This window comes from Peromyscus maniculatus, chromosome 4 (genome assembly GCF_049852395.1).
Source record: "Peromyscus maniculatus bairdii isolate BWxNUB_F1_BW_parent chromosome 4, HU_Pman_BW_mat_3.1, whole genome shotgun sequence".
Taxonomy (NCBI): domain Eukaryota; kingdom Metazoa; phylum Chordata; class Mammalia; order Rodentia; family Cricetidae; genus Peromyscus; species Peromyscus maniculatus.
In genome coordinates, this window is record NC_134855.1 from 140483172 (window position 1) to 140506197 (window position 23026).

At 45.9% G+C, this 23026-nt stretch overlaps 1 protein-coding gene across 2 annotated transcripts in view; it reads right to left on the reverse strand.

Annotated features, from left to right (window-relative positions):
- Arfgef2 (ARF guanine nucleotide exchange factor 2) overlaps positions 1 to 23026 on the reverse strand; it is an 85746-nt gene that overhangs the window by 12949 nt on the left and 49771 nt on the right. For both annotated transcript variants that reach the window (XM_076571137.1, XM_042276838.2), the window contains exons 17-34: positions 21315 to 21399; positions 21043 to 21214; positions 20016 to 20167; positions 18258 to 18386; positions 17050 to 17208; positions 15546 to 15693; positions 14350 to 14449; positions 14161 to 14201; positions 13891 to 14060; positions 12185 to 12336; positions 11276 to 11448; positions 10222 to 10382; positions 6969 to 7099; positions 6719 to 6848; positions 6049 to 6184; positions 4527 to 4665; positions 4370 to 4424; positions 2087 to 2201 (exon numbers count right to left, since the gene is read on the reverse strand). In XM_076571137.1, coding sequence (XP_076427252.1) covers positions 2087 to 2201; positions 4370 to 4424; positions 4527 to 4665; positions 6049 to 6184; positions 6719 to 6848; positions 6969 to 7099; positions 10222 to 10382; positions 11276 to 11448; positions 12185 to 12336; positions 13891 to 14060; positions 14161 to 14201; positions 14350 to 14449; positions 15546 to 15693; positions 17050 to 17208; positions 18258 to 18386; positions 20016 to 20167; positions 21043 to 21214; positions 21315 to 21399 — 2348 coding nt within the window. The remainder of the gene's footprint in view (positions 1 to 2086; positions 2202 to 4369; positions 4425 to 4526; positions 4666 to 6048; positions 6185 to 6718; positions 6849 to 6968; positions 7100 to 10221; positions 10383 to 11275; positions 11449 to 12184; positions 12337 to 13890; positions 14061 to 14160; positions 14202 to 14349; positions 14450 to 15545; positions 15694 to 17049; positions 17209 to 18257; positions 18387 to 20015; positions 20168 to 21042; positions 21215 to 21314; positions 21400 to 23026) is intronic.

Here is a 23026-nt window from a genome sequence, read left to right on the forward strand (position 1 = left end):
GCAAACAAAAAATATAGTGAAGTTGTAGCTGGTGTCGATAAAAAACCAAACTATATAGCCAGGTATGATGGCCATATCCTGGAGGCTGAAGCAGGAGTCCCAAGGATTCCAAGTTTTAGACCAGCTGGACTAAAGTTAGATAGTGGGTCACAATACAAACACACACGGAATTGTGCAAACATTTTGGGCTTAGAAGGGAGGTTGAGCTGGAAAAGCAGGAGAAAGAATTTAACTGCTGACTGGAGGCGTAGCAGAGGCTCTGGTCCCAAATACAGACGTCTTGTTGCCGAGAGTCTCCTAGTGAGAGGAGTTTACACTTGACCCCGTCCACCTGGTGAGCTGCTCTAGAGGACGACAAATCAGACTCCTCTCCCCTGGCTGTGAGCAGTTACCAAAGGACAGGACCTCAGTTCCAGGGGCCTTCTGAGTGGATTGCAAGGTGACTTTTATCCTTTCAGAAGATAACGGGGTCACATACTGTCTTGTCCTGCTGTGCTGCTTCAGAAGTTCAGTCAGCGTTTACTTCAGAGTCTGACGTGTGGAGGAGGGGGTGGGACTGCTCTGGAGACAAGTGATGGAGACACCACTTCAGACGGAACAGCACACTTTGAAGTGCCAAAGCATGTCTGGCCCTGTCTATTACATCCTGTCATTCAGATGCAAAGCAGCATTCTTCAAAGGCCAGCAGAAGGACCGATGAATTCACACACCGAAAAGGACAGTGCCTGGCACATAAACAGGGTCCTATGGTTCAGCCTTGGATGGCCTGGAACTATCTATGTAGATCAGGATAGGAGCTTCAAACCCAGAGATCCACCTGCTAGGATTAAAGGCATGTGTTACCATGCCCAACACCACATTTCAGTTTTGTTTTGTTTTTTTTTATAAGATTTATTTATTTTATGTGTGGGTGTTATGTCTACAAGTAATTCTACACACCAGAAGAGGGAATTGGATCCCATAGGACTACAGTTATAGACAGTTGTGAGCCACCATGTGGGTACTGGGAACAGAAACTACATCCTCTGCAAGAATAGCCAGTGTTCACTGAGCCATCTCTCCAGCCCACATTCCAGTTTTTCTTTTTTTTTTAAACTTATTTTTATGTGCACTGGTGTTTTGCCTGCATGTATGTCTGTATGAGGGTGTCAGATCTTGGAGTTACAGACAGTTGTTAGCTGCCATGTGGGTGCTGGGAATTGAACCCGGGTCCTCTAGAAGAGCAGTTAGTGTGCTCTTAACCGCTGAGCCATCTCTCCAGCTCCACACTCTAGTTCTTAAAGTTACTTTTCAAAATAAAAGAGTAAAACACTACATGAACAACACTAAGAGACAAACCAGAGAAGTAACTGGAATTGATTTGCAGAACACCCACAGTCCCGGAGCCCCGGGTGGGTGTGACAGACACAGGGCAGGCTCTCACAGACATGGAAAAAGGCTCCAGTCAACCATAATTAAGCAGAAAATAATTCCAGAGACATAGAATTTTATTGAGGTATTCCCAAAGATCATGCAACCAGGAGCAAACTTAACAGTTGGCAATCTGGAAACATCCATCAAAACACCAAATGCTCTTCTTACCCTCTAACCCCACTGCTAGTTAGTTTCTAGGAATTTTCTAAATATGTCATGCAGAACAGTACACAAGGGTAACAGTCACAAATGAAGTATTAATAAAACAATAAGTATCCATTATTAAGATCCACTTCAACAAAGATGCATCTATATATTAGGGTAACAGACAACAGTATGAAAGAATATGAAAACTGTGTACTGACAGTGAATGAGGCATTAAGTGCAAAGGGAGTACCGCACACACTGTCCTGTAACTGGTAAGGAGGAGAGGAGGGCACATGTGTGCAGGCACATGTGTGAATGTATATGTGCATGTATTTGCAGGCATATGGATAAAATGACTTGAGAGAGGCTTGATCGAGCCTGGCAACACCGTGGCACAGGAGAGAGGAGGAGCAGGGGAGCAGAATCCTGTTGGCACGTCTGTGCTTTCCAATATCTGAGTCACATGAACGTGTTGGCCAGTTAAAATGAACACATGGAAACACACCCAGAACATAAAAGGTCTTACTTGCATATGGTGCGCCCTTCCAGCTGTCGTCCGTGGGGTTGGAGAACTGGCTCTGTCCTCTCTCAGAGGCATTCCTGTCTATGCTACTTAAAGACTGGCGGTCCAGGTCCATATCCTGATGTAAACCAGAAAAAAAAAAGACAATGTTTGCTTGTCTTTGGTGTCCAGCCCAGACGTGACTCTTAACACCAATGGTTCACGCTAAATTTAGTTAAAATCTCACACTCTCCTGTTTAAAGTCAAGACATTTCTCTACACATTATGATGATGAGTGTGACCGATTTTTAATTAGGTCAAGTTCGAAAATAAACCAGCAATCTTGTAACTACTGAGAGTAAGATGAATATTTAAAGACAGAATAAAAAATGAGAGGCCAATAAGATGGCCCAGAAGGTAAAAATGCTTGTTGCTGAACTTCACGACCCAACCCAAGACCCATGTGATAGAAGCAAAGGACTGACTCCTGCAAGGTTTCTTTTTCACCTCCACACGTGTGCCACAGCAGACAAGTATCCCCCCGCCCACACACACACAGAAGGAGGGGAAGCAGAATTCAAAAAGAAGAAAATGCTTATATTTATTTTAGGTTTTTGGAGACAAGGTCCCTTTATGAAGCCCTGGTCTACTATACAGCCCTGGAGCTCACTATATAGACCAGGCTGGGTTTGAACTCACAGAGATCCAGCTGCCTCTGCCTCCTGAATGCTGGGATTAAAGGCGAGCACCACCATACCAGCAAACCCAGAAAATGTTTAAATACCATGCTTTACTTTAAACTGAATAAACTCGGTGAGACAGCTCAGCAGGTAAAAGCACTTGCCACTATGCCTAATGTTCAATCCCTGGAGTCCACATGGTGAAGCTGAGAAGCACTCCTCTAAGTAGTCTTTTGACCTACACACACACACACACACACACACACACACACACACACACACACACACACACACAATTTAAAAAAAGAATCCAAAAATAAAAATTGAGTAAATTTTGACTTCATCCATCTTCATGTTTAAGGCCCAAATCCTTTAAAAATCTAATGTTCTTAGTGTTATATGGGATTGCAAATGAATAATTCTCAAATTCACATATCTTCCTGAAGTAGTAAAACAAAGAATTTTGTTTGTTTGTTTGTTTTTGTTTTTTTGAAACAGGGTTTCGGGGTTGGGGATTTAGCTCAGTGGTAAAGCACTTGGCGCAAGGCCCTGGGTTCAGTCCTCAGTTCTGGAAAAAAAAAAAAAAAAAGAAAGAAACAAACAAAAAGAAACAGGGTTTCTCTGTGTAGCCCTGGCTAAGTAAACAATGAGTTGTTCAAGGAACTCAGCAGAGAGCTGGTCCCAGAAGGAACAAACTTTCAGTAGTGTGCAGCTCCTGAGAAGACCATTCTCAAAAAGACACAGAAACATGCTCACAAGGCTTTGTGCCCATCTATCTTCATTTCACCTGAGTGCAAGTCCATGGCATGTGCAGACACCAAGGACAAGAAATGCACATGATGACTTTCATTGCAGAAGGAGACTTGTTTAAGAAAATACTTTCCTGTACTTTATAGGAAATGATAAAGGCCTAGTTAATTCTTGGGGGGTGAGGCAGAGTGGCACATTATGTATTCCCTGGCTGGTCTGGAAGTCAGAGAAACCTGCCTGCTTCTGCCTTGAGCACAGGGATCAAAGGTGTACACTATCACACCAGGCTGGTATGTTAACAGTAGATATTGTGAACTTTTTCATTCCCATAAGAAAACTACAAACTATATAGGCTGACTGATATTGTATGATATTTTCTGTTATGACAAAGTTTGCCTGGAGAGATTTGATCCCAGCACATGGAAGGCTCCATGCCTTTAATCTCAGCACTAGAGAGGTGGAGACAGGAATATGAGGCAAGTAGAGACAGGATCTCTAGAGCCTATTCAGTCTGAGGATTCATAGAGAAAGGATCCCCCATTCAGTCTGAGATTTCGTAGAGGTAAGAAGTCTCTCTAGTGGCTGGCTGCTCTGCTGCTCTGATTTCCAGGCAAACTTTGTCAGAACACAAACAAAATATCATATAACAGACTGGTGTTTTAAATTATATTTTACTTGCTTATTTTATGTGTTGGGATGGGATAGGAAGGGGTTGTGTGTGCCACGGTGTGCCTGTGGGGGTCAGAGGACCATGTGGGTCTAGGGCACTGAACTCAGGCCATTAGTCTTGGCAGCAAGGGCCTTACCCATTGAGTCACCTTGTTAGCTTAGGCTGACTAATCTTACTAAGATATGAGGAGAGAATAAAGGAGCCTACCAAATGTTTATCTGATGACTCTTCTTCCATTCCCGCAGGTCTCCATGTCAGCAAACTTAAGGGAGCAGGAAACAAGGCAAAGATCAGTATAAGTTGCACCCAGGAGCCTGGCGATGTTCCCTGAGCACACGAACACATTAACCGCCTTAGCACTTACACATGTGGAATGGTGGTCTTGAAAATGTCCAACATGCAATTGCAGGTTTCGTCCCACACAGCAGGGCTGAACTTCTCTCCGTTAGATATGACGAGGTTCTCTAAGCAATTAGTGCCTGATCGCGCCAACTGCTCATTATCTGCAAATCCAAAGCATCTGCCATTAAACTTCAACTGCTGTCCTGACCAAACCAAATGGGATCCAGGTCTGATGGATCCATGGTCTTTATCTGATATTGTGAGGTGAGGATTGTAGCTGGAGGTCTGTAGGCTTTGATGAAACCAGGCTATAGAGAGTCATATATTGCAGCTGAAGTCACAATTTGTGAAGAGACACAAATTGGGGCTGGAGAGACAGCTCAGAGGTAAAGAGTACTGGCTGCTTTTCCAGAGGATCTGGGTTCAATTCCCAGCACCCACATGATCACTCACAACTACTGTAACTCCTACCCAGGGGATTCCTCTTCTGGCCTTCATGGACATTCGGCACACACATGGTGCACAGACATATATGCAGGTAGAACACCCATGCACATAAAATTTAAAAAATTTAAAAATGCGTATTTTTAAAGAAACACAGTGATTCAGTCAGTTTTGCTAGTAGGGGTGGAGAAAGATCAGAGTTTTGTTACTTTAATTAACTGGCTCACAAACAGGAAATGGCTGAAGATACAGAAAAATCATGTTTAATCACTAACATTTCCAATTTTTGCCATCAAAATAATATAGCTGTTTGCTCCTTACTTAAAAATGGAGTCACTTAGCCGGGCGGTGGTGGCGCACGCCTTTAATCCCAGCACTCGGGAGGCAGAGGCAGGCGGATCTCTGTGAGTTCGAGGCCAGCCTGGGCTACCAATTGAGTTCCAGGAAAGGCGCAAAGCTACACAGAGAAACCCTGTCTCGAAAAACCAAAAAAAAAAAAAAAAAAAAAAAAAAAATGGAGTCACTTTTCAAAAATCTTAACTCAATTTAACTTTGCCCTGGCCAAAATGGGATCCAGGTCTGACTGATACATGGTCTTTACTGATATACACAAACATGAACACATAACTACTCAAACAAAAGGTTGTCCACTGATGAAGCTGTTGATCTTGACTCCAAAAGTACTTTTTAAAAAAGATTTATTTATTTGTTATGTATATAGTGTTCTGCCTACATGTATGCTTGCAGGTCAGAAGAGGCCACCAGATCTCATTATGGACGGTTGTGAGCCACCATGTGGTTGCTGGAAATTGAACTCAGGACCTCTGAGCCATCTCTCCAGCCCCCAAAAGTACTTTTAAAAATACTGTACTATAAAAAATTACAATCATATAAAACTTGAAAGTACAAAAGTACATTTCATCTTTTAAAACAAAAACAATAAAATCCTTTAAAAATATGCTTTATAAACCAACCTGGGAAGAGACTAGTGGATTAAATTGCACATAGTATCCCTTGGCATTACATCTCTGCTTTCAGACAGAAAATTAATTTTCACTGGACTCTGTGAGAGGAACGTTACCCCTTGACTTAATGAATACCTTGTTTCACGCACCACTGCAGCTGTGCAAACACATCAGAGAGAAGCACTTCATTCAAAGCCTCGTAGAACTGGGTGAACACGTCACAAATAGCATACAGTGCATGATTGCAGGTGGTCGTCATCCACTCTGATTTCTGGGGGGAAAAAAAAGACGGATCTTCACAACCAACCTCTCTGCAGTGAGATGGCTATTCTTCTAGCTAGAACATCGTTTAGCAGTAAGTATCAACATCTTAAAACCGTCTACATCCACCCACTCAGAACTACCTACAGAAACAGTCAGATGTGTAAGCAAATGTTTACCGAGGAAGATGGTGATTATCATGACATTCACCCTCTGAAAACAGCATGATCTGGGGAGTGCTTGTCTGGTCCACGTTGTCCCCACCTGTCACTTCACTGGGTTCTTAGGGCCCAGGTGATAGGACAGGAGCCTGCAGTGCTGGCAGGCACAGTGTCCAGGGCTAGGTGAGCAAACCACGAGTTACTCCTCTCCTTTTCCCTGGAAAGGGATGCCCCAGGACTAGCTGACACTGGCCTAGGAGGGACAGTCTACCTGTCCACTTGTGTTTTCAAAGCCCTGTTATTTGGCCACACAATCCCAGTAAGGCCAGCAGGCTTCAGGCCCCATCACACCCACTCGTAGTAATGCTGTAGTTATCACCCACCTCTGACTGCTGCTCAGGGAGTTTCATGTTGTCAAAGATTCGAAACACGATTCTGAAAAGGTCCTGCCACCAGTGCTTTGCAAAGGTGTGGCCATAGCTCTTCATGATCTCAAACATGACGGTGAGTCCTCTGGGGGGAAAGCAAGGAGAGCAGGCAGGGAAGAAAACACCAAGACCAAGATGTAGAAGGGAAGGAAGCAGGGGGGACAAGAAGCTGGCTCATTTTAGTGATGCCCCGGGGATCCATTACCTTGTGCGCACGTCTAACTTGCATCTGTTAATGATGCAGGAGAGCTCAAACAGGATGGGAAACCAGCCTCTGACCCAGACTCTGTCACCAGGAGCCACATTCATGTCATCGCTTGTGTATTCTTGCAGTACCTGCAATGAAAACCCGTTCTTAGATGTAGCCTAAGCAAGCAGTAGGGATCAGAAAGGCAACCACACAAACACTGAGGCTCCAGACAACCTCTGTTCCTCCAATTCTCTCTTCAGCAGCATAGAAGGGGAGAGACCAGAGCCTGAGACACTGACCTGCCCACTAGAGGTGTTATCCCCTCCCCCCCAAACCTACAGACCTGAGTAAGGAAGCTCACCAGAGCCCTGGGGCAGAGTGTTACATTAAGAACTGTGCTAAAGACCAAAGGCTGCTAACCAAGTGCCCAGAATCCCGTGTCCAGAACAGTACTGCAAGACACAGTGCTCAACAGCAGCAGCAGCTGGTTACTCAGTGCTTGCTATGTGTCATTTACTGATGAGCTGCCGGGCACAGGCAAGCGGCTGCTGCACAGGGTCAGGTAGCCAGGGCCTTGCAGGCTTTCCACAGGCTTTTCCACTGGTGCAAAGCTGCACTTCAACAGGCTCTGCAAGCACTCCTGCAGTGGGGCTGGAGCTGTCTTATCAATGCTGACTACGGAACAGGAGGCAATTTCTCTCTGCACTTCAGTGAAGGATGTAAGGACTCATCCCACCCGACCTTCCTTTGGGAGCAGGTGTGTACGTGGTGCAAGTGGAACCCAGAGCCTTGTGCACGCTAAGCACACACTCTACCACCAAGTTTCATTCCCAACCCTCACTGGGGATTCTAAACTGTGCTTTCTCAGGTGTGTCAGTTTTTAAAACGAGAAAGTTGACTTGAGCAATGAGTGAACACACAGAAAATGCCCAGACCATGCCTGGCAGATCTAAGTGACCAGGGAACACTGGGTCTCGATGTCACCGCATCACAAGGAGCTGTTACAGGGCCAGCTACCTCACCAGACAGACTCTTCTCAAGACTATGAAGAATACTTAAGGTTTATATAGATCATTGTAGCTAACTGGGCATGTTTCCCTCATTTTAATGCTTTGAAACTGTTTCTTAAAGTTGTTTACAAGTCTCCTGCAGAAAGATGAAACATATCAGAATACCCAGACACCTTCAGAAGCAAATGAAAGGTGGCTATTATTGGAGAGGGTGGTGGTAAGGATGGGCCCTGTGCATGCCAAACTCTGCCACTAACTTCCATCCCCAGTCTACAGACACAATGTGGAACTGTAATTTCTCAAGTGTGTCATAGTGGCCAAAATGTCAATTCTTAAAAGGGAGACTTGTTTTCTTTCCTGTTTTTTGAGAAAAGGTCTATGTAGCCCTGGCTGTCCTGGAACTCACTATGTAGACCAGACTGGCCTTGAACTCACAGAGATACACTTGCTTCTGCCTCCTGCATGCTGGGATTAAAGGCACATGTCACCACTCTTGGACTTCTTGTTTTCTGAAAGCTCAATTTTTAAATTTTATTTATTTATTTGTTTTGTTTTTTGAATAGGGTTTCTCTGTGTAGCCTTGGCTGTCCTGGAACTCTCTCTGTAGACCAGGCTGGCCTCGAACTCAGATTCATCTGCCTCTGCCTCCCAAGTGCTGGGATTAAAGGTTTGCGCCACCACTGCCTGGAAAAGATCTATTTTTTAACATTAAGGGTATTTATGTGGGAGTGTGCACATGAGCATGGGCTTGCAGAGGCCAGAAAGTGTCTGGACCCTAGAGCTGGAGTTGCAGGCAGTTGTGGGCTGTACTGTGTGGGTCCTGCAACCAAACTCTGGTCCTCTGAAGGGTAAGCAAATGCTCTCACCACTACAACATCTCCTCAAACCAACTGTTTTCTTTCATAAGAAACATCTAGCTTCTTGACCTTTCTGCCTAAACACGATAGCTAGCATACTGTTACCTTCTAGGAAAGTAGTCTGTGGAAGAAAGCTCAGTATGAACAACTGCTAAGTATAATGTGAGTACCTGGAATCCCAGCACTCAGCAGGCCAAGGCAGGAGGACTGCCTTAAGTTCAAGGCCAGCCTGGGCTACATAGTAAGTTCCACATTAGCTCGGGGGTACACAGCAAGATACTGTTTCAAAAGACAAAAATTTGCTTATCTAGCTTATGTCTATAAGCATAAAGCTTAGAAAGCTGAGGCAGGAGGATTATCATAAGTACAAGGCCTGACTGAGCTGCATAGTGAGATGTCGTCTTTCTTTTTTTAATAAATTATCTATTTTTACTTCATGTGCATTGGTGTTTTGCCTCCCTGTATGTCTGTGTGAGGGTGTCAGATCCCCTGAAACTGGAGTTACAGATAGTTGTGAGCTGCCTTGTGGGTGATGGGAATTGAACCTGGGTCCTCTGGAAGAGCAGCAGTGCTCCTGACTGCTGAGCCATCTCTCCAGCCCTGTCTTTAAAATGCCAAAAAGCAGCCAGGCGGTGGTGGTGCACGCCTTTAATCCCAGCACTTGAGAGGCAGAGGCAGGTGGAGCTCTGTGAGTTTGAGGCCAGCCTGGGCTACAGATTGAGTTCCAGGACAGGCGCAAAGCTACACAGAGAAACCCTGTCTTGAAAAACCCAAAAATAAATAAATAAATAAATAAATAAATAAATAAATAAATAAATAAATAAATAAAATGCCAAAAATGGGGGTGGAGACTGGCAAGAGGGCTCAGTGTTAAAGTACCAGTGAATAAGTCTGACAGCTATCATTGTTTTAAAAAAAACCCCAGGCGGTGGTGGCACACGCCTTTAATCCCAGCACTGGGAGGCAGAGGCAGGCGGATCTCTGTGAGTTCGAGGCCAGCCTGGTCTACAAAGTGAGTTCCAGGACAGCCAGGACTGTTACACAGAGAAAGCCTGTCTCCAAAAACAAACTAGTTCCTAAAAAAAAACCCTTCACTATGAATAAAACAAATGCCAATATGCTCATGTATACAATAAGGAAAAGTAACACTATGGCAGCAGTCTGAAATGGACACACATTTCTCTTCTTTTTTTCCTTCAAGACAGGGTTTGTCCTGGAACTCACTCTGTGACCAGGCTGGCCTTGAACTCAAGAGATCCACCTGCCTCTGCCTCCTGGGTGCTGGGATTAATGGCGTGGGCCACTATGTCAAGCCTTGGACACACTTTTCTAACACACTGGTGGCAACAGCTTTGTCAGCAGCAAGGGTCCTGCCCACAGAAACAAGGATGGGAGACACACCCGAGGCCTCTCTGAGACATATTTCCCACAGAAGCGGATGAGCCGGATGGCCTCCATGCTGGTGTCAGGGAAAGCGGCATTGCAGGCAAACTCCGACAAGCACTTCACAGCGTCCTGGAAGGAGTCGATGGCTGCAGGGAAGTGGTGCTGGAAAATGGTTGCTGGGGAGACATAAGGCAGCAGGATTTGGAAATGGAGGTCAGAGACAACTGCTTTCATGAAGCGGGGCCTCTGGAGAAGGCTTTTCATAGCTGCTCTACTTTTTCTGGGCCTCAATTTCTTTGACAAAATGGAGGAAACAAAGGTTACTCATTGTGGTTCTGTTTTGTCCACAGCACAAACATGAAACACTAAACATCTGCTCCCACGGGAAAGAAGAGCTTCCTGTGAGCCTGTCATGTTCTCGTCAACCAGTGACCCTGAGCCTTGTTTTGGCTGTGTTCTTGACGCCTTGTGTAGCAGATACTGTTAAAGCATCAACACGAAACCAACAACCCACAGTACCGCGACTCCTGCCTACAGCAAGCTTGTCTTTCTGTACAGGACAGACACATCACTGCACACTCAGGACTCAGCACCACGCTCTAGGCCATTTTCAAAAGTGAAATCACCAACAGAAAGCATGCAAAGGTGAAAATTGGCACTTGGCAGACTGCAAAAAGGATCCCCGCTTGTCGTGATGAGAGTTCTACCTTGTTCTATCTAGCTCAGCTCAGAGAGTGTCTTGGGTGACTTGGATTTTCTGCTGCTCCCCATACCCATGTGTTAGGAAAAGACCACAAAAGAAGTGAGGGAATGGCCAGGAGGTTAGGTCTACACTCTAGTGAGCCAGCAGCTTCAGACATGGGAATGCAAGGATTGAGAACTGGCTGTATCTCCTTCACTGGGCTGCTGTGAAGATGAAAACATGCTTCTAACCCTGCCCGGCATGTTTATCCCAACACAGCAGAACTAGACCAAGGAAGCCCCTATAACAGTAAGATGGACAGCTAAGAAGGGGTCACCTGCTAGACTTCAAGAAGGATGCCAGAGGGGAGGGAACTGAGACACTTACAGACGATGTGGCCTGTGGTTTGGAAGGCCAGTTCCACAATGTTCCCATCGTGGTCAGAGGCTGCCTGGTGGAACACAGCAAAGATGTTCTTCCAGCCTGAGCGGATGTTGGCTGCCTGGGAGCTCACCATCTGGGCGATGCAGCGGATCACCATGTCCCGGATGGTCGGGGACCTGGGCAAGAGGTGGAGGATGGGAAGACAGACACATGCTGCCCTTTCCAGTAGCACATTAGAAAATCATGTTTTAGAGCACATAGTAATGCATATTCGTTCAGGCTCAGCTTCTCCTCCTACCCCACTGTGGAATCAGAGTGATCATCCTGCAATCACAGAACCATAAGGTCAAGAAGAAAGTGCTACTTGAGAGTCCAGCAGAAGCAAGGAATGGAACCAGAGGTAGGACTGCCATCTCTGACATTGTTCACTGACAATGCACAGCCTGCGGGAAGAGGCAGGCTGCATAGGCCTGTGTTCACTGACCACAGGCAGCCATTCAGAGAAGGCAGAGAGAAAGCCCAAAGAGTAACGACACAACCTGCAGCCAAGAAGGGCTGATGCCTTCCTAGCCAATTTCAAAACAGAAAACAGAACTCCTGGGTTTGTCACATAAAATCTTCAAACGTACTGGAGATGTATACACGTACACACACAAATGCACATGTACACACATCAGTGTGTGTATGTGGGAGGATGCATGCTGGGGACTGAAACAGGACTGCAGACATTCTAAGCAGAGACTAAACTAATCCCAAGCCCTTGGACTATGTGTTGATTAAAGGAGTTTTTACCAGTTGTTCAACCTACCACCACGAAGAGAGGAAGAAATCCATCATGTGGTTAGTGGTGGGAGAGACTTTCAGACAGCGACAGGGAACGTGACCAAGGGTCTTCACAATAATGTGCATTACCTATTTTTCTTCATAATGTGCTCAAATGGCCTCAGAAAATCCTTCTGAAATCGGAAGTTGGCTAACTCTCCCTTCTCCAGAAACTTCATGGAGAGTTGCCGCAGTGAATCAACAGCAAAGATGGCCACATCTTCATTGGGGTTACAGCCAACCTAGTGGAACAGGAAGTGAGAAGCAGGTTCAGTGGAACAGTTGTGGATGTGGGGCTCTACATCACAGGCAGGCAGCCTAGCTGCAGACACTCTGGGAGGTACATCCTGAGACCCAAGAGGCTACTTCTTGGCTGACACCTATTAAATGTCGAGTGTCCCAATGAAAGACCAGCAAGCCTCCAGCCTCTTTCCTGGGCTGGGATTACAGGTGTGCACGGCATTCTGGCATGCGATTATTCTTTCTTCCCTTTTAAGTATTCATTGATTTTGGCATGTATATAGTATATGTACACGTGTGTGTAGGGTCGTGTGTAGTGCGTGTGGTGAGATGCTGATACTGGGTGTCTTTCTCTATTGTTTTCTACCTTACTGTGTGAGAAAGGTTGCTCCCCAATCCTGAGCCCACCAATTGGCTAGAACAGCTGGCCAGTGAGCTCTAAGAGCTTGTCTCTGCCACCATGTGGTGTTACAGATGCATACTGCCTAGTCCAGCTTTTATGTGTGCTGCTTAAATTGCTAAATGGACACAATATATCACCACATATGTGGGTTCTAGGGATCAAACTCAGGTGTTCATGCTTGCATAGCAGGACTTTGGAGACGGAGTCACACCCCCAGCCCTCTGAATAGAGTGAAATGTTTTGTAGAGACATGAAGCCATGCCTGACTTACTCCAGCAGCTATCTGTTTTAGAGGGGTTGTTTGTTCTGGATGTCTCTGGCTTGTCTCTGACTTACAAACAAATGAGTTTTCCAACAAGGTTTTGAAAAAGGAGTGGCAATGGGGCCTTTGTATAAGACATCCTGACCCTGAACAGTGTGCGACCACGGCTCTACTACAGGTCAGTAGGAGGGGACTGCAGGATTTCCCATGCCTCCAAGCACCAGAAGGTGTGTCCAGCTAGTATAATGACATTTGTGGTGTTGGCCTGTCCTGAATGTGGGGTTATTTTTAAAACACAGTGGCAATAATATGCACAGGTTGTCTGTACATGGTGGTGCACGCCTTTAATTCCAGCACTTGGGAGGCAGAGGTGGGCAGATCTCTGTGAGTCGAAGGCCAACCTGGGCTACATAGTGAGTTCGAGGACATTCAGAGCTACACAGTGAGACTCTGTCTCAAAAGATCTTAAAAAAAAAGAAAAGAAAAAAAGGGTCACGTCCAGGCTGGCCTAGAACTTGCTATATAGCCAAGGAGGACCATCAGCCCCATGCTGGATTACAGGCATGCACTACCGTGTGCTATTTGTGCAATGCTGGGGACTGAACCCAGGGCTCTATGCACGGTGGCCTGCACTCTACCACCTGAGTTACAGTCCCCCATGGGTATGGGACAGGAAAGTATTTTCATACTACCGGACTTTTAATTCATTCTACACGACTCCTATCCAAAAGTAAGTGCATTACCCCTATCAAGCTGTCCTTGATTTCATAGGGAAAAATGAATTGATGGCAAGCCTCCCAAACAGGGCCAACCCTTCCCATTCCTTCCTTTTGGAACAGTGCCTGCTTTTCTGTCAGCTGCTGCTAAGCCGGTTGTCGATGGAGCAGTTACCTTGTTGAAGTGCTCTCCAATAACATGCCATATCCGAGACCACTGCAGCCGGATCCGGCTCATGTTGTAGTAAGATATCTCCACAATCTTCTGCAGGCTGAACATCCGGGGATGGTGGGGGGAAGCCAGCTCATCCATGGACACAGCACACAGCCAGCGGACAAAGTCAACTGCAGGACGGGGACAGCAACACATGGGAAGCCTGGTTAGTGACATTCACACAATCACAACAGGAGGCACATATGGTTCTCACAAAAGTCAGATACATACCTATTGCATTTCCATCCAGTCTGGTAGAGCCGGTAAAAATTCTAGGGAGGAAATTGAAATGTCTCAAGTACTCAAAAAGGAAGAAAGAAAACATTAACAGTTAAACAGGTTAGAAGTCACCACACCCAGAAGCTAATAAATGATGCCAGGTGTAGGTGGTGGAGTGTCAATGGAGAACAAAATCATTACCTGTCCACTGCAACAACCACGCTCTGTGAGCTGGTTTCACCAACAGACTCCTGGAAGCTGGCCATCTGTCTTTTATCTACTCCACCACTCACCAAATTACCTAAAACACAATGCACAAAATCAGCAGGGCTCCAAACACAGCCCAGTATTTAGAACAAAGTACTCAGGCTGAGCACAGTGGTGCACACCTGTATTCTTAGCTCTCAGGTGGCAGAGGCATAAGGATCAGAAGTTCAAGGCCAGCCTCTGCTACATAGTAAGTTTGAGGCCAGCATGGAACACAGGAAACTGCCTCAAAAAAGCAAAGCATACAAACAACAGGAAACACCCTTTGCCTCAAGCAAATACAAAGGGCATAAATCAGAACAGGAATGCAAGTGAAACAAAACTAAGAACAGACAGCTCCACTGCTGACAGAGTGACATTTGGGTTGAAATGCATCCTTGCTATAGGTTTTTGCTCATAGATGTTTCCCAGCACTTAGGAAAACAAGCAGGTGGACAGCCAAGGGCTCTTCTGCTGCACACTGGTGGGCTGTTCAGGGTTTCACTGCAGTCATCCTCCAGAGCAAACCAGAAGCAGGTGCTGTCACGGCCCGTCCCCAGAGCTTGAACTGGACTGGCTGCACTGTGCCACTCCAGGGTATTTGGACCCAGCAGCCTCGGCTACCTCCCTCCCACATGTCACTTTCCCTGTGCTTTAGTTTTCTCAGTTATACACAAGGGCAGGTAGCAGCCCTCATATCACTGGATCATTATGAGGATCAAATGAGCTAAAACATATAAACTGGGTTCTCAGAATGTGGCCTGGCACATCTGCTTGCCATATGGACTAATGTAATCATTACATAGCTGACCAGAGGCTGTCAACCCACAGCAGAGATGGGAACAACCGTTTACTCTAAGAACACGGAAGAAATATAGTCAGGGTCTAGCCAGAACAGTGAAGCCCCTACTGCAGGGGGCCCCAGCATGGCCCCAGGTGGAGAAGGAACAGGAAAGCACCCTGCTTTGCTGGGAAACCAGATGCTTTACTCAACTCAGTCACAAGGCAGTGAAGTAGCCTGCCCATGGAATTCATACACATGGCTTCAGCTGCACAGGAAGAGTGGATACAGGACAATCCTAATGTGACAGGAAGAGCTTCATCACTGTTAACTTGTCATTTGTGCTGGCCAGCTGGGCCTGGTATCTTACCGAGGCCAAGACCCAGGAATTCTTCTCCTGCCAATGTGTGGCCCTTCAGGCTCCCTTCTCTTTCCCGCCCGGAGCCAGACAAGTAGCGAGTCTTCACCCCAGTTCCTATCAGCTGAGCGAGCTCCAGCTGGCTGATGCATTTCAAGATCTAAGAAGGGGTGAGAAATGAAGCTTTGCTTTACAGCCAGAAAGAGGATACCTCAGTTCACTCAGTCTCTGTGTTTCCTGTAACATGCAGTTTTTCACACTAATAAAATGTAGGCCCTTCAGATGGCTTCCCTCAAGGTCAGAATGGCTGGCTAGGCAGTAGTAAGAGTCCTGTCTACACAACCATGATTGTGGGCTTTAAAAACATACTGCTATACCCCATTGTTTCCTAATATTAAAAAGCAAACAGACAGGCTGGGCAGGGTGGCGCATGCCCTTAATCCCAGCACTTGGGAGGCAGAGGTAAGTAGATCTCAGTGAGTTTGAGGCTAGCCTGGTCTACAAAGCCAGGACAGCCAGGATGTGACACAGAGAAACCCTGTCTCAAACCCCACCACCCCCAAAACAGTGCAAACAAACAATCGGCAGTGGTGGCTCAGGCCTTTAATCCCAGCACTCGGGAGGCAGAGGCAGATAGATCTCTGTGAGTTCAAGACCGGCCTGGTTTACAGAACAAGTTCCAGGACAGCCAGGGCTACACAGGAAAACCTTGTCTCAAAAAAAAAAAAAAAAAAAAGGCAAATAATCAACAGAAGAATTGGTACAGTGAGGTTACACACATGCTCAGAAATACATCTGTATGTGTGTATGTGTAAACCATGGCTGAAAGCAGGGCTCTATTTCCTATGAAACTCAACCCATGTGGTCGGGTCTAGCTCCTGCTCCCCACCCTGTACACTCTTTTCCTCAGACACTGCACAGAGCCTCCCTGGCTTCCACACTGTTCCTTTATCTTGCCATCTCAGTCTTGTCCTGGGGTCTTTGCAATTCTGTTCTTCATGTCTTGAATAATACTTCTCCCAGCTCAATTCCTTCAGCTATGACCAGATGTGTGCCTCCTACCAAGAAAACTTCCTTAAAACTCTCCTGATCACACTCCCCTACCACCCCAAGTTGCACTCATTGCTGTCTGTCATTATGCCATGTGTTTACCGACTGTTCTCTGTCGTCAGTGTCAAGAGGACATGAGCTGGGTGGTGGTGGCGCACACCTTTAATCCTAGCACTCGGGAGGCAGAGCCAGGCGGATCTCTGTGAGTTCGAGGCTATATTGGGCTACAGAGTGAGATCCAGGACAGGCTCCAAAGCTACACAGAGAAACCCTGTCTCGAAAAACCAAAACACCAAAAAAAACAAACAAACAAACAAAAAAAAGAGGACATGAACTCTGTCTTCATGGGCAACTTTCAGACTCATGAGGTAAAGGAAGGCTTAACTTTACCAACAACAGAACTGAGCAGATGAGAAAAAGAATTAAGAAGCCAAGAGTCATCCTGAGAAAAAGCAGGGATGCATACCTCATGCCAAGAGTTGCCAAGGTAGTTGCCATCAGTGTGAGCCACGGTGATAAGTGTCTTTATGGTGTCGATGTTCTTTTGCTTCATTTCTGTGATGCTGGAGCTGGCTGTCAGCAGGGAGAAGCGAGCAAGGGCCTGAACATAGGCATCTCGTTCCAGCTGGAAGAAAAGCCCAAGAGAGCACTGACTCCACCCACAGTGTAGCCACTCACATAGCAGGCTGGCACAGCGAACTTCTCTGCTACTTCCCAATGCACACAGCAGGCTTTGGGCTCACCAGCCCTCCAGCCATCCCATACTGGCATGCTTCCACTACTGGACCACTGGAGGCTCCCGGCACACAACTATAGTTGAGACCTAGCTCTCTGCAGTGACAGATCACAGGCTGTCTGTCCTGTGTTCTGATCTCTCTGCTGGATTCCAAGACTGTCAAACAGATGCTAAGATTTACAGCAAGCCTGTAGGATGGGTATAAATGAGGAGATAAGTAGTGCCTTTGAGTCTGGAGGGGCAAGATCACCAGGCTAGAGAAGTACCAGAGTGGGCTTTGAACCTGGCTTCTGGCTTCAGAACCTCACGTCTTGATATGAAAGAAAATGCCTAGAAAGATGGATGGGGACAGAAGACAGAAGCTTTCAGAAAAAACTATTATCAGGGCACATTCTTACTGACCTAGAAACAAGGTGTGCAACACACACCAACCTTGTGACTGCACAACAGCTCGGAGACTGCACTGATGTGTTCAGGGTTTCAGGATTCAAACACGGTTTACAGACACATCAATGTTGTTCAACCATCTGCTTCCCCAGGGCAGGGTGGGAGAGAGGGAACTCATAGTAAGAATGGGTTATAAACAGCAGCAGCCCCTGGAGGGATGCGGGAAGAGCACTGAGAGCTTCCAGAGACACCACACACTTCACTAGGAGCTCTGCCCTCAACCAAACCCTGAAGCACGGGGCAGGTAAACGCGGCAAGTGGACAAAGAGGATGTTTTGGCATTGCTAGCCGAGGAGCTGGTTTTAATCTGGACCCCGGTATTCTTCCAACTGGAACCACTGTTAGCACCAAGCCACAGGTTGCTTCTCAGTGGGAATGAAGACGCAGTTTGCTAAAACACTTGGTTAACTGCAAGTTCCTGTTAGTTTCAAAGCTTTCACAATTTGAAGAAACACACTCTGGTGTCTCTGGAGCCCCTCCCTTCTACCCACCTGCATTCCAAAGATGCAGGCAATTCGGACTGCACACCGGATGCCTTCCAAACACAGGGAGGCCACCTCTGTGTCATCACAGTTCTGCAGGCCAATGCTGTAGGCTGCCAGCAGCGGCGTCCACACCAGCTGCCAAGGAAACAAGTTTCAATAACCTCCAGAATTCAGCATAGCAGGAGCACTTCAAACAGGGGTTCTCAACCTTTCTAACACAGCGACCCATTAATACAGTTCCTCAGGTTGTGGCGACCCTCAACCATAAAATTATTTTCATTGCTACCTCATAACTATAATTTTGCTACTGTTATGAATCGTAAAGTAAATAAATACCCGATAGGCAGGATCTCTGATATGCAAGCAGTGTGAAAAGGTCATTTGACCACCAAAGGGGTCAAGACCCACAGGTTGAGAACCAATGACTTAGAGGCTATTGTGTCAGTTAGAGGTATAGCCAAGATACCTTGTTCACTATAACTTTGACTTCAATCTATTCCATTCACAATATAAAGGAGCTGCTTATAAACTATTTATTAAATAGTACACAGTGTCAGATTCCCCTGAAAATGGAGTTATAGGAATGGAACCTTGGCCATCTGTTAGAGCAGGCAATGCACTTAATTGCTGAGCCATCTGACTAGTCCCACAGAATCAGTTCTCTACACAGCCGTTAACAATCAGAAGTTGGCATGTAGAATAAAACATGTAAGTGAGCTGGACTTGGTGTACATGCCTTTAATCCTGGTAAAATCAAGTGGATTTCTGGTGAGTCAGAGGCCAGCCTGGTCTACTGGTCTATATAACAAGTTCCAGGTCAGTCAAGGCTACATAGTAAAGCTCTGTCTTAAAAAAAAAAAAAAAAAAAAGTGAAGCCAGGTGGTGGTGACACACGCCTTTAATTCCAGCACTCAGGAGGCAGAGGCAGGTGGATCTCTGTGAGTTCAAGGCCAACCTGGTCTACAGAACAAGATCCAGGACAGGCATCAAAACTATACAGAGAAATAAATCCTAGCTCAAAAAACCAAAAAAAAAAAAAAAAAACCCAAAAACAAAAACAAAAACCAAAAAAACTGGCCTTTTAGGGCTGGTGAGAGCGATTAGTGCATAAGGGCACTCGCTTCCAAGCCTCATGGCCTGAATTCAACCCCTGGGGCCCATATGGTAAAAGAAAAGCATTCACTCCTATAGGTTGTCCTCTCACCTCCCTACACTCTCCAGTGTGCATGCACACAATAAAAGTAATTTTAAAAACAAAATGGTCCTGCTGGGCGGTGGTGGCGCACACCTTTAATCCCAGCACTCAGGAGGCAGAGGCAGGCGGATCTTTGAGTTCCAGGCCAGCCTGGTCTACACAGCTACTTCTGAAAGGGCAGCCAAGGCTACACAAAGAAACCGTCTCAAAACGAAAACAAAAACAAAATGGTCCCTTTATAGTGTCATGTGCTTGAACAATTATTCATTTGTTCAATCTCTATCAAACCATCCAAAACAGTTCTGTCTTCATCCCCATTTGACAGAAAATAAAAGATGTAGAGTGACCGACCTGAGCAAGGCCACATGGCTACAAAGCAGAAAGCCAAGATTCAAACCCAGATGGTAGAGAGCAGAGTCCATGACTGCTGGCACTTGCAGAAGGGACTCCCCATTGAAGCACTCTGGTTTTCCTCTCCATTCTCTCCCACTGCAATCTCACCAGCCAATTCAGAGCAGACCAACTGCAGAATTAGGCTTGGCAACATGCTAACTTCCTAGGATACTCACTTTGAACATAGGCCTGACATGGTCCAAGTGTGTGGCGCTGGTAAATGGGGCTTTGGCATGGCTCACAGCCTCCATCAGAGCTTTGGCTGTTTTAGCCATCTGTTCCATTTCCATATTGTACAGCAGTCGCCGCTGCTTTTCACTAGCTACGTCTGCAAAGAAGTAAGAGCACATACAGAGCGCTTGCCATGCGCCAGGAACTGCCTCAAAAGCCTTACATGATTGACTCACAAGTCTCCCAATCAGCTTGTGAGCCTGTTACAAATATTATTTTACAGATGGGGGTGATGAGGCAGGCTGGTTAGGTGTCTGGGTATGAACACCTCACGGGGCTCTGAAGCAACAGAGCTGCGGTGTGGCTGGAGGAGTGAGGCTCTCGGTCCCGTGTTCTAGGCACCGCTCCTGAGCATCTCGGGCACTGACACCACCACAGGCACTAGTCAAGAGTTCCAGCCACAGCCGATACAATCATCATGGGTTAGTTTTGTGGAGCACTTTGGGGAGGACAATTTAACTCTTAGGGTATACAGTGTAAATTCCTTCTTGTTCCTAATTACAAATCTAGCAAGAATCAGATTATGAAAGACTCACATCATAATTAATTTAATCACATTACTATTCAGGTGTCTAGCTATGCTAGTTAAATTTATCACCAGCAGTGTACTTAATCATACTTTCTGATGTACTAAAAGGCAGAGCTGAGCCCCACTCCCAGACAAAGAACAACAAGCAACTAAGGACTGCTCTGGGGTGAACCAGTCTCCTCGAGGGTTGAGGAGTCGGCTCTGAAATCATATACTTACAAGCAACATTAAACGGCCTCAGCAGGTTGTATTTATATATGTGTGTGTTTATACATATGTGTATATATAACAATAACAATGGAAGAAAAAGAGGCCATGATCTGAGGGAATGAGGGGGGAGCCACAGGAGGGCATGGGAGGAGGAAAAGGAAGGGGAAAATGATGCGATTATATTCTAATGGAACTTAGCGCTGATGGGCAAGTCTGCAGTAGGCAGGCCTTACTCTGCTTGGTAGATTTGGTTGCAATTGTGTGCTCTTTTGTCTCCTTCATTGCAATCTTCTTGCCTTCTATTTCTTCGTAGATGCTAGACAGATACTCCTCCGGTAGGTCTTTACTATCATTGATACCCCGGTTCATTTTAATATATTGTTCTTTTGTCATTTTATTCTTGACCTGAAATTTGAAAAGAGAAAAACATTTGTAAAACCCTGAAATGCCCACACAAATTCAGTCACGTCTGTGGCTACAATACATGAATCACAGGGTGTCTTACCTGAGGGCTGTGCAGGTCTGTAGTTAGCATAATAATGGAATAGGCCAGGACATACGCAGTGTCAGCACTAGCAAACAGGGTTTGCCTGGAAGAAAAGAACCCAGATGTGAAGCACGGCCACAGTGATGACAGCCAGGCAGAATGGCACAGAATGTCCCCACAGGGAAAGTGGGGACACAGGTCCCCAAAAGCAGGCCTGCTGCACCATATGATGTGGAGCCAGGGAGAGTCTTCTGGGCTATGGGCCGCAGGAATATATTATAAGAACTCAGCTGGTTATGGCAGAGCCACCACCTGAAGGGATCAAGGAATTCCTCCAGAGGAAGCCAAATTCCAAGGAGCCTTTGGTTTTACTTGGCTTGTAATGTATCAGCTGTCTTCTGTTATAAAAATCATGTGTGCCTTCGTAGCTTTTCCAATTCATTTTTTCCTAAGAATTGCTAACAGTGTGGACTGATCACTATTTGGACATATACATTCGAGGAATTTGGAGAATAAATCTCAGGAAAGACTTCCTTCCCTCAGGTCCATCCGTTTCTTCTCCTTTTAGCACTGGAATCAGATATCTCCCTTAGCCACATTCAAGGACTAACAGGAACAACAGTCCAAATCACCACATAGTAAGTCTCCTGAATTAAGGTAAATTCCACAGGGAGACACCACCTAGGTCAGGTGGACCTTAAGCAATAGCTTTGCACAATTTAGCTCGGACCCTCCTTTTCTTACAGGCTTACTTAACTTTATAGATCTCTAACTCCTTACTTAACCACTTCTAGGAATATTTGGATAACCTTCTGTGCTGCAGCTATGCTCAGCCAGAACCCCAGTTCAAGCCTCCCTGAAATTATCGTCACTGGCAGCATCCAGCTAGTTCCATCCCCAGACGGAGGAAAGTACCTTATCAGAGATACCTCTGTATTCTCTAAGAACAGATTTAAGTATCCAGACTACCTGTTTGAGAAGGCCTGGCAGATGTGCTAATTAAGCTTAACTTTCTCCCTTTCCAAAGTCTTATCTCTAGTTTTAGATCCACCCTTAACAATTAACTCAGAACTAAAGGGTTCCAACTTATAGGTATATCTAGCTGTGATGGAAGTTGCCTAGCAATGGAGCACACTTGCCAGAAATGGCAGGAGCAGAGATAGCTTGGAGAGATAAGGGTCAAAGGGATAAAAGGGCAGTTTTATTTTCAGACGAGGACTAGACAGAGAAGAGAAAAGGGAATGAATGGAAGAACTAGATGGGTAAGAAATGGAGAGGAATGTACTGAGATGGGGAAGAACTAGATTGAAGGGCTAGAAGAGAGGACTAGAGGAACGAGATGAAAGATGAGGAAGAGCTAGATGGGGAAGAACAAGATAAGAAAGAAGGAGATGGGAGAGGAGCTAAGATGGAAAAGAACTAGATGGATGAGAACCTAGATGGGGCGGAACTAAGATGAGAGAATTAAGATAGAACTTAAGAGGACAGCAGATAAATGTAGGAGAAACGTAGGAGAAATCAGGCATGAACGGAGTTAGGCATGAGAGCAGAATAGAAGCAGTGTAGAGAAAAAACTGACTTACAAGAATAAATGGACTAGGGAGTTTTGTGTATGTAGATTAATTTCCTACCATCAAATATTAATTATCAGCTGGTTATAGATTCTTCCCAGACCCTGGGAGGGGACTATCGAGGGGTTGGGCTCCCATAGTCTCGATACTTGTGAACAA